General features: G+C 45.0%; 1 protein-coding gene across 3 annotated transcripts in view; it reads right to left on the bottom strand.

The window, feature by feature from the left end:
- Window positions 1–7: 7 nt before the first annotated feature.
- The window catches only part of TNFAIP6 (TNF alpha induced protein 6), a 27,745-nt gene continuing 10,942 nt past the window's right edge, over window positions 8–16,810 (bottom strand). The window contains exons 1-7 of one of the 3 annotated variants that reach the window (XM_032693067.1): window positions 12,959–13,069; window positions 11,308–12,243; window positions 6,166–6,303; window positions 4,606–4,767; window positions 2,161–2,389; window positions 983–1,023; window positions 8–806 (exon numbers count right to left, since the gene is read on the bottom strand). In XM_032693067.1, the coding sequence (XP_032548958.1) occupies window positions 643–806; window positions 983–1,023; window positions 2,161–2,389; window positions 4,606–4,767; window positions 6,166–6,303; window positions 11,308–11,479 (906 nt within the window). In that variant the 5' untranslated portion in view covers window positions 11,480–12,243; window positions 12,959–13,069 and the 3' untranslated portion in view covers window positions 8–642. Of the gene's footprint in view, window positions 807–982; window positions 1,024–2,160; window positions 2,390–4,605; window positions 4,768–6,165; window positions 6,304–11,307; window positions 12,258–12,958; window positions 13,112–16,810 lie in introns of those variants that run through there. The other 2 variants (XM_032693069.1, XM_032693068.1) reach the window with 2 other exon arrangements.

Genomic DNA, 16,810 nt, shown 5'->3' with positions numbered 1-16,810 from the left:
GACGGGATTAAAACAGAGGTAGCTTTAATGCTGCTTGAGACTGAAGTTAAAAACATGTGGAGAAGGATTTAAGTTCATCAGTTTAAAACAGAACAGTCTTAAACCCGTGTAAACAATATCCAACATCTCAACAGTGTCCATGAAACGAATTTATGTGTCTTAAAGATAAGCTTATTCTAAAGGCCCTTAGAGTTCAAGAAAATCAGTTAATTAAATGAATAGTAATGTGTGGAGAACAGGAAAAAACCCCAAAGCAACAGTCTAAAAAATAAATATGTAGAAATCAAGAAAAATAAGGAGAGAACAGCCTATTAAATTTTAAAACAGTTGAAACAGTCACACAAAAATTTTGATCAAACAGGACAAGAAATGAGGGGAAGGAGCAGTTTATATACAAAAATAATTTTAAAATCTATGGTAACAGATTTTTACAGTACTTGTATCCTAAAAATAGTTTTCTATTATTCATGTAAGTGTGTTTTATAATTTATTTCCTAATGTAGTTTATTAACAAAACTCGTAGAAAAGCAGAAAATAAAAAGTCAGGAAGAGATGAACAAAATGTCTTATCTGAAGACACAGGTATCTGAATTGGGTTCATTCTAAGACAGGGTTCTTAACGAGTGTATCTGGTTCCTCTGCTCACATGACACCGAATTTTCCAGATAAGTAGTTTGTTTTTCCTTGGGATGTTGCATTCCTTCCATCACCTGCCTTGGAAGGCGTGTCCATGGTAGTGTATCTGATCTGAAACCCACCAGCAGTGACTGAGGCATCTGTCAAAAACTTCAAGGTCATCACATTGCCTGGGACAAGAAAAAAGAAAAACAAAGGTTACATTTCGGGTGGCATAAAAATGTGATACTTCGGGGGGTTATTTTTACTTTTTGAGTGCTCTTGGTTGCTGAAATTCTGAGATTTTCACAGCAATCCACCTGCTCTAGAAGGAATTGTGGGGGTTTTTTTACCAGAAATAAATTACCTGTGCTGATGATGTCATCTGGCAACTCATCTCCACAAAACCTGGAAAAAGATAGGAATATTCATGGTTAAAGGATATAGGAATATTCATGGTTAAAGGATATAGGAATATTCATGGTTAAAGGATATAGGAATATTCATGGTTAAAGGATACAGGAGTTGTGGCACAGAACCTGCTCTGAGCTGGGGCTCCCAGGCTGTTCTTTCCTTAGAGATGAAGGGGATAAATTTGTTTTAAGTCTTCAGTGTGTGCAATTTTATGGTAAATCTACTGCCTAAAGAATTTTTAAACATTATCCCACAGTAAGGTTTAGAGGAGGCAAAAATGCAGGAAGTAGCTCTCAATATATTCGGGAAGTAAATAATGCAGGACAAGAAAAAAAGCAATTTAACAAGGCATTAAGTAGAAGAACAGCATCCCAAGGTCAAGAAAGGAAGAATATTGTCAGAAAAAAAACCATTTAAAATTATCTGTAAAAGCAAAACAAACAGAATATCCTCGCTTTGCTACACATGATCTGTAGGGAGGAGGTGAAAAGTGGCAGGAACTGGGAAGTGCCTTTTATCACTTTCTGTGGTTTGTTTTTTGTTTGTTTTGTACAGTCCCTGTACTGAAAAACCGAGATGTTTCATACCAAAATATGACTTACAAAGATTAAGTAAAAGTACGACATTGAAGAAAGTGAGAATTAAGCAAAGAAGGAACTAAATCTAATAAGAGAGATGATATATAACACTTGTTCTGATATTAGCTAATACTTCACTTCTGTAGCAAATAGCAACTTAAATTAAATATATTTTTGCTAACACCTCACCTCCCTCCTTTCAATTAAAGCAAACACAAAATGCTGTTTGAGATTCCTGAGAGTCCTTCCTGAGAAATACTGGAGAATCAGGATAAGCAGCTGACTAAAAAGCCTTGCAGCTTTCTTTCATCTCATTCAGCAAAGCAAAAAAAGGGCAAAGCTCCATTCCCTGAAACTCTTAACAGGCATGTGTTAATAATATTAAAGTAAATTGGGAAGATTAAAGTAAAGGAAGGATAAATCAGGTCCTATTGCTGCAGGAATTATGGACATCCCAGCAGTGCTAATTGGATAAGGGATACAGTGTCCTCCTGAAGTTCTTGGGGGGCAGATTTAATCATTTATTTGCCTATTAAAGCTGGATTTGCTTTACCTGCCCACAAAGCCATTGACATCATCGTAGCTGTCATAGATTTCCAAGAAATCCGCCATACAAGCGACGTCGTCCTCCACGTCAAACTCCAGGAACTGCAGGTGGATCCTCTGCCCATACTTGACTCTGATGTGCCAGTAGCAAATCTGCTCGTTTTCATACTCATTTGGGTACCCTGGTGACTTAAAAACATGCCTGGAATCTGTGAAGACTCCACCACACTCCTTTCCTAAGAGAGAAATAAAAACGTCAGAGTTTAAGTATTCCTTCTGACTATGGCTATGGTTTGAATCTTTGGTCTGATCCATAAAAAAAACCCCCAGGAACATCCAGAGTGATAGAACTTCTCATATGTTCAAGCACTCGGTGAATGTCAGTCATTCCCAGCTTTTGGGAGAAGGTGTTTTGGAAGCAAGAGGTGAGATCACTGAATTCAGAGGAAAAGCTTTCGTTGACTTCCGTGGACTTGGGACCAGAGCTGGGTGTTTTATGTCAAAAGCATTTGGGATTTTTGGGCTCCTTCAAGCTTTACAGCTGGACTTGCAAGTCCCCCTGACTCTCAGTGTCAGCCTTGCTTCTTCAAAGACCTCTTCAGAAAGGTTTTCTACAAAAAGCCTTCTGAAGGCTGGTGCTCACATACATGGGGGTGTACTCCTGTTGTTCCTGCAGCTCTTCACTCCCTTTGGGATGAAAACACTTGGTCCAGTTTGATTCATGCTCCAGTAGCTGGAATAGTGTGTCCAGCTCTGGGGCTGTAACACAAGAAAGATGTGGAGCTGCTGGAGAGAGTCCAGAGGAGGCCACGGAGATGCTCCAAGGGCTGGAGCCTCTCTGCTCTGGAGCCAGGCTGGGAGAGCTGGGGGGGTTCACCTGGAGAAGGGAAGGCTCCAGGGAGACCTGAGAGCCCCTTGCAGGGCCTAAAGGGGCTCCAGGAGAGCTGGAGAGGGACTGGGACAAGGGATGGAGGGACAGGACACGGGGAATGGCTTCCCACTGCCAGAGGGCAGGGAGAGATGGGATATTGGGAAGGAATTCCTGGCTGGGAGGGTGGGGAGGCCCTGGCCCAGGTTGCCCAGAGAAGCTGTGGCTGCCCCTGGATCCCTGGAAGTGTCCAAGGCCAGGTTGGATTTGGAGCAACCTGGGCTAGTGGAAGGTGTCCCTGCCCATGGCAGGGGGTTGGACTGGGTGATCTTTAAGGTCCCTTCAACCCAAACCACTCTGGAATTCTGTGATTCTCTGATCACTGCTGGGTGGGACGTGCATTTCAAACACTAAAGGGTTCCACAAGTTCCTCATCAGGTGACATCTTCAGCATGCTGGTGCAGAGCAGAGGCTCAGTTCAATCCGAGGTTTTTCCTTGTTCCCCTGGCTCCTCACCTCCTCCTCCTCCTCCTCCTCCTCCAAACAGCCCCACCAGGCTCTGCAGAGCACGAACAGAAATCCTTTCAATGTGAGAGGCTGAAGCTCTGCCGTGTTGGCAGCTCTGGTTTCCTTTTGTCCTCTGACCAAACAGTGTTTGGATAGTAACTCCCTCCTGGCCCAGAGGAGAGGCTGACAAAGAGAAAGTCGGGCTCACATGCTGTAATTCTGAGTGCAGGAGTCTCTCTTTGGATGTGGAACATCTGGGAACGGCCCCCACCCCACAGAGCTATTTGATGGACGTAAACAAGCCTGTGAGCACAAACAAACTGTGCACAGCTGTGCAGACGTCATGGACAACTCCAGCTCTGGCTCTGCCAGGCATGGCAGGACACTGTGAGCAGGGGGACAGTCAGGTTAAGCTCTGCTTTCCTTCTTGCTGCCTATTTTTTCCACCTTCCCTGCTAAATGAAGTGATACCAAGCTAATCTGTAACAGTGGCCGTGTGGATATTTGAATCACCTCCTGGGGTGAGGTTCTGCCACTCACGTTTGTCGTGTCTCCTGATCTGCTTTGGAGGTTCATTTTTCTCCAGCTAGTTACAGACACACACACAAGGCACTGTTGGGATCTGGATCCATCACGGTTTCAGTCAGAGAATCATGGAATCACAGAATGGTTTGGGTTGGAAGGGACCTAAAAGCCCATCCAGTTCCAAACCCGACACCTTCCACTAGCCCAGGTTGCTCCAACCTGGCCTTGGACACTTCCAGGGATCCAGGGGCAGCCACAGCTTCTCTGGGCAACTTGGGCCAGGTCCTTCCCACCCTCCCAGCCAAGAATTCCTTCCTAAGAGAAGTTCCTAAGATGCCAGTCCCGGACATGACATTCGTCTTCAGAACTTTTCCTATCTCGGACACAAAAAAGAAGGAATGAGGGTTAACACCGAATTTAACTTGTTCACAGGCGAAATACCTGGAAAACGGTTCCCATGTGAAACACCTCAGATTGTTCCAATGAAATGGGAGGTTCCATGTGCACCCTTGTCCCAGCAGGACAGTGCCCAGGGGGCCGTTCTGGACTCACCGTTGGGGTTGTAGCAGTAGGCGTCCCATCTCTCGCTCCGGTTGAGGCGAATCCCGTAGTCAACAATTCCAGTCCTCCCAAAGCCACAGTTGGCTCCGGCTTTTACAATGGGATAACCAACCCTGCCCTTGGCCATCCAGCCAGCAGCACACACGTGGAAACCTGCAGCAGGGAGGAAATGCCACATGGATGGGATCGATCAATCCCAGCCTGGGAACGCTGCTTTTCCTTCAACTAAGTCTTACTCAAGCTGATGACTCAATGACCTGGGTGTAATTGGCCTGGTAGAAATTGAGCTGCAGGAAAGAGCAGGACTTTGAGAGGATAATTTTAAACACAGAGTATAAAATTGCATTGTGTTCCCCACAACGTGATTGCTGGGGCTTCATTTCAGGACAAAAATCAAACACAGATGGACTGCATAGTTCCCCAAGTAGTCAGTCTGAAGTGCTCTGTGACCACTTGTAATCAAATTATACATTGGATGAGTTGTCTAAGAGTGTGCTTTGTTTCCCTTTGCAAGTCACACAAATCTGCTCAGTCAGATCTCAGGAGTCAGCAGCCTTAATTTCTGAGCATGAATAAAACACTACATACAAAATACAGCTAAAACCCTGCAGTGTCAATTTAAAACACTTGCAACTGAAATTTAAATACGTGAAATGCCTCAAGCATTTCTTGCCAAACAAAAAAGATCCTGTTAATGCATTTTGGGGCTGAGAACTTAACACCAATAGGCAAAGAATGCAGCGTTGTTCCCTGGGTGGTAGAGACCAATCCAGTGTTTGCACTGAGAGGAAATGGGACATATTTGTGGCATCTTAGGGCTCTGAGCTGCTCAGAGAGACAAAAGTACCCCTTTCACATGGGTTCTGGTGCTGAGAGGACAAAGCAACAGCAGAGCAAGAAAATCTCTGGAGTGGAGGATATTTTCCCTTGTTTTCCCAGTGCTCTGAATGAATGGATAATTTCTTATTAGGAATCAACTAGAAATACAGTAGAGCCCTCAGTCAGCTCCACTTTTTACTCCAAGCACACACAATTCACTTTCTCCCAGAGCAAATATGGCTGGAATAAAAATCTTGATGAAAACAAGAGACTGACCTGTTAGAATGATTCCCTGAATGATTCCCTAGAGGCCATGGAGATGCTTTAAGTTCTGGAGCCCCTCTGCTCTGGAGTAAAGCTGGGAGAGCTGGGGGGGTTCACCTGGACAAGAGAAGGCTCCAGGGAGAGCTGAGAGCCCCTTGCAGGGTCTAAAGGGGCTCCAGGAGAGCTGGAGAGGGACTGGGGACAAGGGATGGAGGGACAGGACACAGGGAATGGCTTTAAGCTGAAGGAGGGTTGATTTAGATGGGATACTGGGGAGGAATTCCTGGCTGTGAGGGTAGTGAGGCCCTGGCACCAGTTACCAAGGTGGGAAAACGGAAGCAACTTGAGCAAAAATCCAGGGGTTTCCAGTCCCTGAGTTCATAACAGACACAGCAATACACAGCTGACAACGCTGAATGAGGGCTGTGAAAAGCCAAATGCTGTGATTCTTCCATGATTTTTCCATACCTATTTTCCGGGCCGCCTCCAGCTGCTGGTACGTGGCCAGGTGTCCTCCCTCGTACTCGCACACGGTCTTGGCCTCGGCGTAGGTGAGCTGGTACTTCCCGGAGCGGGATTCCCGGTGGTACACCCCGGCTGCCCGCTCTGTGGGAACGAGGCAGGACATGGATTCAGTGTCAGACCTCAGCCCTCCCACCCCCAGCAGCGAGACCTCAACGCTGGGCTCCACATCTCCTTCCAGGTGGGAAGAAGAACCGAGCGTCCAGCTGGCAGCTGTGCCACTCGGGAAGCGCCGGGAAAACACGTCCCTCCCGACCCGAAGCTTTTCGAGAAACCCAAAGGTTGGGTTTGTTTGGGAGAAGTTTTTAACGACAGAGCTTGGAGAATTTTTGAACAACAGAAGGTCAACAACAAAAGGCTGGGCAGGACTCCCCAGGGATGACTCCGAGGGCAGTCGTTATGGGAACGCCGGCTGTCAGCGTCCCTGGGGCTCTGTATCCCGCCTGACTCCGGGGAAGCTCCTTCTGGATCGCTATCACAGCATCCCTCTGGCTGCCACTTGAAGCGCCTTTGGAAGATGAATCAGAGCTTTGTTTCGAGTCTCCAGAGAAGTTAAATCAGAGCTGCTTGGATCGAGGAGAGGCGGGAATGAAAGGGGGGGAAAAATGCGAAGTAAAAATATCTGAGCGTGTGTCACCGAGGGCAGGACCAGAACAATCGCTGGCTGACATTTCTGCTGCACACAAAATTCATACATTTCCTTCGTATTTTTTTTCTCTGCCGTTGCAAATATGATAAAAAGCAGCTTTCCAGGGAAACCTAGAAACTGCCAGCGCTGCCACAAGTTTTATAATCTCTTCATGTTGCACTTGTCTGGTGCCATATGTGTGGAAATCTGTCTCGGAACCGACGTGCATATCTAATCCGAACGGTGGTTTTGTTTAGGTCTCTCTCATATTTAGGATAATCTGGGAGATGTGGCTGTTTGGAGCTATCACTGAAAAAAAGATGGAAAACAGGGAGCATTTTTACAGTAGTTATTGGTCCCATGAGAAAAGGAGGATGTCTTTTTTAGGGACATACTTGGAGTCGGTGGTTTTGGCTGGGTTAGGGTAGTTTTTAAAAGCCCTGGTCACCACTGAATTGTGGTTAATGATGAGATCCCTTAATAGACACAGAATGACGTTGGCCAGGGTGGTTTTTGGACCTGCTGTCACTGGCCTTGTGCCCAGAGAAATAAATTATATTGCTGACAACAGTCTCAGAAGAAACAGAGCTGCCTTCCGGAACATCACTGGGAATATCGGTGGCATGGGCACGGGATAACAGATCCTCCGTGGAAAAACCCTCCTGAAGAAGCCAGTTTTATTGCAAAGAAGAGCCATAACAACTCCCAGCTGTGAATGATGGTGTCTTATATTAAAAAAACCCATTTTAATTAAGGATTTATTCCTCGGAAGTATTGCTTTTCATTCCCTCAATAGGCTGTCATGTCTAAGCTCGTGGCAAGTCCTGATCAATCAGCTCACTGCTTCTGTGGGCAGGGTTGTGTTGGATTCAGAATGCAGCAATGGGAAATCTGAGGCAACCTGGAATCCACATTACTGATCACTGAGCTCCCAGGGAAGGGAACTGAGAGATGAATTGGAACATACAGACTGTATTCCTTGGGACTCACTGAGCTGCCCCACCTTCACCACTCAAAGAGCACCTGAACTCTGAGGTCAGTCACCTTTGCAAAATGAGCCAAAAACAAGAGATGTCTTCAGGCTCTTTGCTGGTGAAAGCCCCCAGTCCTCTGGCTGCCACCTTTTTAAGTCCCATCCTGTCCCTGGATGTACCACCAGGGATCTGGAGGGATTCTCCACTGCTTAGACTCGTCACTCCCAGAGCTGTTAGTAAAAACTTCCCATTTTCAGTTGGCTTTTTCACCTGGTGATATTGTTTTCAAATTTGATCCCTCCACAGGTATCTCCTGCCACTTGTTGCTGAAATGTCACAATGGACAGGCATCATATTTTTCAGAATATTGCTGGAAAGTTCTGCTCTCCTCAGTGTCTGCAAGGGCTGGAACCAAGAGCAGCACCACTGAATCTTCCGGCAGTACCCTGGTGGGTGTTGTCACCCTGCAAGGAGCAATCTCCAGCTGTTATTCCTTTGTAACGTGGCAAAAGTAGCCTTTGGAAAACCAGACCACACACATGGACTCTCTCCCAAGCTTTGGGATTTGCTGCTGGCTCGGTGTGTCACAGTTTAAAGCATTCCCTAACAGTGTATCCTAATTAACTGATTGGATCTTCCACTGGCAGCTTTCCCCCCTCCCCCCCTTAATTACATCAGGGGCTGTGCAGACAGATAAAGTGCTTCATCAAACACAGACCCAGGTAAAGGACTGGAATTATTAACCATTCATTGACACATTTTTGTCTCTGGATGTATAAATTTATATAAAGTATTCACAGGCAGGCAGGAGAACACACGGGAATTGCTCTTTATGGAGGTGGGATCATGGCCAAGCAGATAAACCTGCAGGGAATTTGTATTTCCTAGCACAAGCACGTGGCCACCACTGCCAAAGGGCAGTGGGTCCCACATGTTTCTTCCAGCTCACATTTCCTAAAATCTCTCCTTGGAGCCCAGGGACAGCGGGGTCCTGCAAGGACAGGGACCCCCTCATCATCCACAGCAGGAGGTGGGGAAATGCAGCCAAACTCTTCTGCACAAACACAGGCAGTATGAAATTTGGGCTGCTAAAGTCCCCACAGTATGCAGGGAACAAACACTAAATGCTAAATAAAAAGGAATATTTAGCTTTTAAGCAGAGGGTGGCCATGCAGAGCTCTTGGCATGGACCTCTGAAAACACACGTGGTCAAACTCAGAGAACTCCACCAAACAGGGCAGGAAAAGCCCCTAAACCACCCTGACGTGTGGAGTGGGAATGGGGATGGAATCCTGAGCACAGAGTCCTGGAAAACCTACCCTGTGTCACCAAGAACTGGCACTGGAATAAGGGCATGAGAAAATTCGGGCAGGACTGTCCCAACCCTCCCATCAGCTGACAATAAACCTTTGGTTATAACGTGCTCGTGTCGAAAATGAGCCACATCAACATTCCATTCCCACAAGGAATCCATTCCCAGGGAGGTAGTGGAGGCAGCTGCAGCAGGACTGCCCTGCACACGCTGCCTGAGAAACAAGAGATGTTTATAAGGAGAAAAAAGGTAAGACATGAGCGCTTCCAGGCTGCCAGTAATTCGAGATTTTATAGCTGTGCTTATGATTTGCTGGGGAAAAAAAAGGTAAGATGGAAATCTCTCTACATTTTCAATTTGGTGCTTTATCAGAAGAGGAGATAAGCAAAGCTCAGATGTTTTATTCAAGGAGGGGTCTTGCTTTAATGCACAGTGAAGGTGAGATTGGGGTGACTTGTTTTACTATTCAAGTTAACCTTTTTGGTTTTTTTTAAATACACAGAAGCCTGAACTGGATGTCTGTGATTTTGCCAATTTTTTTTTTTTTTTATTTCCATACAGTGTCACTGAATTCCATTGGTAATTCAATTTGAGCCTCATTTCCATAATGTTATTGCTGCAGTTACACTGGATAGTGCATTTCTAGTTTGGTTTTATTTAGAACACGTCATCAGTTTTCCCCTCCTGGTTTATTTTTACTGACTCTCACGGTAAATGCTTCGAGGTGCAGCAAACCAGAATTTTGCTGTGCATTCCAATCAACACTCAGCTGCTCCATTCTAAAGAAGTTGAAATGTTTTTTCTTCCATTTGACTGCTGAATTGACTGATCACTGTTATCCCAAATTTGCATTTATGCTGTAGCAGTCCCTAAAGCTATGACCTGGATGGTTGTAGTACCAATATTTGCAAATAAAACACCCAGGAGCCATTCCCTGTCCGTCAGTAAAAGTGGGATGTGTGTGAGACTCTTCCCCATCATCAGGGGGAAGAGTCATCATCATCATCACCTGACACTCAACTTCTCTGCCTTGGCCATCAAGGCTTAGCAAACCCTCAGCCCTACTCATCTCCTGTGTCTCCTTGTTGTTATTCCAGCCAGGAATAAACACTCTGCTTGTTTCCCACACAAACCTCTCCTTTGTCATCCTATTTTTGAACAGCAGCCACTCGAGGTGGAACCTGAAGCTGCCAAGCTGTTCTTCCTTGGAGCTCCCCCCCCCCCAGCTATGGGACACAGGAGGAATGTCCCAAGGTCGGGAGGAGAGAGGAGCCACTAAAAATGTGCAGTCAAATGGAAAGCAATATAGATAATTTCTGTGCCTCATCTGTGCTCCTGGTGGTTTACATGGTCCTCTGAGAGGGGCTGGAGCCACGTGGTTGCTGCACCAGCTGACAGAGCGTGGTCCCGCTCCCTCCTGGGACATCTGAGCACAACAGAAACACAGGGATTCCCTAAAATCCTTAAAGAATCACACAGCATTCCGGAGAGGAGAAAGGATTTGTAAGCATTTGTCAATAAAACAGAGCACTCAGTGCATGCCTTTATTTTGGCATCCTTTATGTGACTCGACTCTATGTTTGCCTGTTGCGTTGGATAATTTTAAAGATCTGTAAAAGAATCTCAGAGCTATTTAAACCCACTTGAGGTACAAGAAACTCTTCCCACAGCATTTTTTCTCTTGCCCTTTGGAAATCTTCTGTGCCCTGTTAAATGATGTGAGCAAACCAAAGGCCAAAACACAGACATTTCTGTGCTCTTCTAGAAACCTAGGAAATATTATCACTATTATTTCCAGACCATTTAGTTTCATATGCAGGACCCCAGGCATGTGAAGCATGTTCATGCAGAAAACAATTCATTCCTTTGGCAAATGTTTCTTTTCAGACCCTTTTCCCTTCATTACAAGCAACTGTTTTTTAGTTCAGTTTTCACCTCACGCTGCAGGAAAACACGTTTGGATAAATATTCCATCATTAGCTTTTCTTGCATTTCAGAGGAGGAGTAAAACAGCAAATGTGTAAAAACTTACATTCACTACTCAGATGAAATGGTTTAATGAGTTGCAATGCAGGATTTTGCTGATATTAATGCACAGCCCAGCTTCGTGCTGCTGTTGGACAAACACGGTGTCTCTGCAGCAAAACATTCCCAGGAATGAAGTTATTCCTTACCTAACCAAATGGAGTTGTGCAGCACTCCATCCTTGAAGCCCCACGCTCCAGCCTCGTCCCACAGCAGGGCAGAGAAGAGAATCAGTGCAATCATCTCCCGGGAAGGCTCAGGCTGTAAATATTCCCTGGTCAAACGCTGCGGGTCGGCTCTGGCTCGGTGCTCCTGGAACATCTGGGAGCCAGACCTTAAATAGCACGTTGAGCTGTGAGGTCAGTGAGGCTGCTCCAATTGTGCTGCTGCAGTTCTTACACAATTAAATGTGGTGTCTGCAGTCGCCCATGTGACTCACTTTTGGCTCTCTCCATTCCCAGCCTGTCCAAGAATCCATTCTATCCCTCACTACTGCGGCACACACGGACGCTCTCCAAGCCAAAGGCTGTTCATTCTTCGGCACTGGCTGCCTTCAGATTCCACAAAATAAAACTCAGAGCCAGTCTATCTATGCTTCCAGCCACACCACTTACAGGACCTGAGACATCACACTCACTCTCATTCTCCTTTAAACATTCTGCCTCTCTGTAAATAATTCGGATTTAATTTCACCTAACCAATGGAAAAACGTCAGGAGAAGATTTTACACTGACTGCTTGAATTCGGCTTCCCCACATGGAATCTGTCGCTGCAAATCAACCTCCCAGATCAGCACAAAACTGCAAGTGTCAAAAACAGATGCTCTTTGTTCTGCAAAGTGGGAAATAAAGCTCAAAACTTCCCCTCCAAACCACAGTTTAAAGGCTGAATCACGGCGTGACAGCTGTCTGCTTGTCTTCCCTTCTGGCTGGAAGTGAATCCTGCAGCTGCTCCTCGTGGATGAGTGGGAGAGAGGAAAGGGGGGAAAGATGAGAGTATGGAAAAGGAGCTGGTGCTCCACACTCCTGAGCAGCTCTTGGAAAACTGTGCAGTTGTGATAACATTGATAACTTCTGAGTCAGGAGCTACAGACAGAGACACGACAATGGTCAGGCCAACAATCAAACTGCAAGAGATGGGAAGGGAAGGGTGGAGGTGGCTGGGCCTGCTCAAAAATGTTTTAACACAGATGACTTGTGGTGAGGAAGATTCTTCATCACTCCAGGCTCAGAGTGAGGTCCATCCTTACAGAGGATGCTGGGACAGGGACTGGTCCAGGGATTGATCCGGGGACTGACCCAGGGGCTGCCAGTTTGTTCACAGCCTCTCCCACACTGATGGTCCCACCCCCTTTACAGCTCCCCTGGCAGCAAAACAGGGAAGCTCCCCACGGACTTGTCTCATCACAGCGAGGTGGGAGCCCTGCTCTGCTGCTTCTTTCCACATTTGAGGGTTGGTGCTTCATTTGTACTTGTTTCCCGCTTTAGAGAATCCCAGGATTGCTGAGGTTGGAAAAGACCTCCAAGACCAAGGTGCCTGATCCCCCCTTGTCCCCCAGCCCAGAGCACTGAGTGTCATGGCCAGGCCTTCCTTGGACACCTCCAGGATGGGGACTCCAAACCTCCCTGGGCAATGCCTGACCACTCTTTCCAGGGAGAAATTCCTGATGAGTTAATGTCTGATAGAGAAGAGTCTGAGGTTTTTGAATGACACCTAATTAAACTTTATTCTGTGAAAATATTTTGGTAGAAGCCTGCTGCTTTCTAAACATTAATCCCCAAGACAAGTACTTGAGGTTACCTGGGATATGAGTTGTGAAGGTGGCAGCATAAACTTTTGGGATGTTGCTGAATGTGTTACTCTGGAACATTCATTTCTCACTGGCTGAAGGAGACTGGCACTTAGTCTTTGCTGGTTTGCACTTGGGACACAGTCATGGCATCTTCTGGGAACCTGGAAACAATAAAAGAGGCAGGAGGGAAGGGATGGGAACCAAGGGAAAGGGAAAACTCAACAGTAATATAATTCACTGGCAATCTGGAAAGATAAATTCCTGGTTCAGGTGGAGAGAAAGAAGTGTGATGTGATGATTTTCCTTGCACAGGACCCCTTTTCTCTATGCCACTCCATGAGAATTCCTCTGGATGGTATTGCAGTGTGAGTTGATATTAATGATCTATCAGAGCCAAATGTCCTCGCCACAGGAATTGTTCTGTCCTTAGTAGGTGGGTTGCAGTGCACAAGATCACAGGAATGTGGGAACAGTGACTAATTTCTAAGAGCAAGGAGTGCAAACCATGGAGATGATTTGTCACAGACTGACACACTGAAATCATTAGGAAAGACACTCGTACAATAATGAATAAAAATTACTCATTACTGAAGTTAAGTGTTAGTGGGGAGAGGCCTCAGCTGGAAAAAGCAACTTAATAAATAAATAAAGGGCATAAAGAAGCAAACAGTGCTTGAGAGCAGCCCTTGATTTGTGCAAGGTCTGATGTTTGAGTGAACACATGGAATTAAGGTTGGAAAAGACCTTGAAGATCATCAAGTCCAACTGTCAAAACAGCAGCACCACCATGGTCACCACTGACCATGTCCTCAAGTGCTGCATCCACACAGTTTTTAACACTTCCAGGGATGGGGACTCGACCATCCCCTTCCCTGGGCAGCTTGTTCCAAGGCTTGACAATCTTTTCCACGAAGAAATTTTTCCTCATGTCCAGTCTAAACCTCCCCTGGCACAACTTGAGGCTGTTTCCTCTCGTCCTGTCACTTGGTACCTGGAGGAACATCCAGGTAACCTTGTACCTCCCTGGAGGAACAAGACTAGCTGTCAAGAATTCCAAGGAAATACGGTGGCTTATGGGTCACAGAATCAGGGAATAACTGGGGCTGTAAGGCAGCAGGAGAGATCATCCAGTCTTGGAGTCAGGATTCAGGTGTCACATTGGGAATAGTCCCTCAAATGAATAAACTTCATCTTTGTCAGACAGTAACAAATCTCTGACAGGAGCGGGGAGCTGGGGGGGGTCGGGCTCTGCTCCCAGGGAACAAGGGACAGGAGGAGAGGGAACGGCCTCAGGCTGTGCCAGGGGAGGCTCAGGGTGGACATCAGGAGGAATTTCCTCCTGGAAAGGGTGGTCAGGCCTTGGCAGGGGCTGCCCAGGGAGGTTTGGAGTGCCCAGCCCTGGAGGTGTCCCAGGAAGGCCTGGCCGTGGCACTCAGTGCTCTGGGCTGGGGGACGAGGGGGGATCCATGGGCTGGGAGGGCTTTTCCAGCCTCTGTGATCCTGGGATTCTACCAAAAGCTCTGCAAGGTTCAGTAAATGTTTTAGAGGGAGGAGTAACTGGGCATGGGGAGTATTTTGCAGTGCCAGTGAAGTGACACCCCCAGAGCTGCACTTCTGCCCCTCCAGTGAGCGGGAAAGTTCTCACCTGCAAATCCCGGCAGAACCTCAGCACCAAGATATTCCACAGCTGTCCACAGGCACTTGGAGACACTCAGCTGACATTCTTTAGCTTTCTTCCAAGTTTTCCACATTTAAATATGTACCAGACAAATCTTATATAAATTGAAGGGAAAGCAGGGCTTTCCTTAACTCTTTCTTAGCTCTTTCCTTAACTCTTTCCTTAACTCTTGGCTTGTTTCTTCTTTTTTTTCTTCAGCAAAGTAACAGGTTCTTTGGTGCCTCTTTGTAGCAGGAAAATCATGTTACAACTCTTATTGTATCTTTAGGTCTCTCTTTAAAAATTATCACCTTCTTTCCATCTTTCCTGCAGGTCATGTTTTCTAGGCTCTGGACTATTCCTGATCCTCTCCCTGTTGTTTTCCCAGGTGTACTCCATCCAACAAAAGGCTCCACCATGACAACACAGAGGTGAGTCATTTGTTTTCCACGGGATATTTTGGTTTCTGTGAACTCCTGGTTTGACCTTTGCTCCTGCTGAAATTCCCTGCAAAAGCAACAAGTCGGGATTTTAAAATGTTTTAAAAATATTACAGGGACAAGAAGATGGTCTAAGGGGGGGAAATGCATCCAAAACGAAAGCAGCCAGTGGGATTTGGCAGGTCTAACCTGAAGACATTCACCTGCTTTTCCAATATCTCTTTCCTTGGATGCCTCTGCCCCAGTGAAAGCCAAAAAGTGACACAGAGATGGTGTTTTTTTGGGAAAGAGTTGATGAAATGGTTTGGGCTCATGAAAAACTCGCTCCTTGTTAACTTACAAACTAAGATTTCTACGTTTTTCACACATTTGTTGCAGTTAAGGCAAGCCAGAAGGAATTTCTACTGAAATGTCCCAACTTTTTCTGTCCTCCATAAGCTTCAGGTGATGCAATTTGAGAAGAATTTGATAACATGAGATCTCCTTGGCCAATGATCTGAGAGTTTATTGTCCCAGTGGTAAGTTAATCTTTCAGAGAGTATTTTGCCTTACAAATAAATAAATATTTTTCAACCTCCCCTCCTTTGCCTTAAAGTCTGATTTTTCTTGAAATCAGTGCCCATTTTTATCAGCAGCATCAATGAGGCAAGGCCCAACCTCTCTGTGTAGTGGTGCTTGAGTTTAAAAAAAAGCAAACAAACCCCTCCATGTGAAAGGAGAACAAACCAAAAACATTTGGGAATATTGAGAGCAGATGTTGGGAGAGAAGAATGGATTCACTTATAAAAATTCTGACCATTTGCCAAGTTGAAATACTTGAAGTCCTATAGTGAGAGTTACTCTAAATAAAAGAGTTGGACCAACCAAAATTTTAAAAAATATAGATATAACAGAGAGAAAATTAACAAGTGTCTCAGGGATGAGACACTTTAAATCCCATTTTGAAACGACAGAAATATATTCCAAAGGCACAAAATGTTGTAAACACGGTTTTTAGATGTGAGACTGAGGCCTGGGTAATGTGGCAGGGGGGTGCCAAGACAAACAGGCCCCAAAGATTGCCAGGAAACTCCTGAAAAGAAAAAAACAAGTTGCAGCTCCATCCACTGCAGAGCCAACTGCAACAACTCTGGGGAGAGGGGGGGTTGAGGAAAATATTAATATAAACCATATTATTAATAAAAACATATTATTAATAAGATTTTATTAATATTAATATAAAATTAACGTATGCAAAGGGTCAGATGTGCAGAATTTAGTCCTTTAGGGCCATAGATGTGAGTTTTTTCAGTAGTTCTAGAGATTATGTGCTTTTATAATATATTATATTGTTTGTTTAATTAATTGATATATTTATATTATTTATTTATTTATTTATTTATTTATTTATTTGATATATCATGCCTCTCTAAATATATATAATGTACCGTGTTTGTAGAGAAAAATAAAAATATTGGTGTCTGGCAGGTGTATATAAAACATCTACACCATAATAGTTTTGATAAACATTGTGTATTAACTCTTTTCACATTGGTGAAAGCAAGGTCAGAGTGGAATCACTGCTGACCATTCAAACTCATGGAGGCAATTCTTGTAAAAAAGACTTTCTGTTCAAACAGTTTGCCTGCAAAGTAAACACTTACTTTTCTATTTTAATAGAAAACATTATATAAACATAAAATACTATCTAAATATATATTATCATAAATTATATAAATATTATAATTGAAATTATAAAGTAACTAAGAATTTATAAGGGGTTT

This window comes from Chiroxiphia lanceolata, chromosome 7 (assembly GCF_009829145.1).
Source record: "Chiroxiphia lanceolata isolate bChiLan1 chromosome 7, bChiLan1.pri, whole genome shotgun sequence".
NCBI lineage: Eukaryota > Metazoa > Chordata > Aves > Passeriformes > Pipridae > Chiroxiphia > Chiroxiphia lanceolata.
The sequence above is the reverse complement of the archived record's forward strand: the minus strand, read 5'-3'. Positions and strand labels throughout refer to the sequence as shown.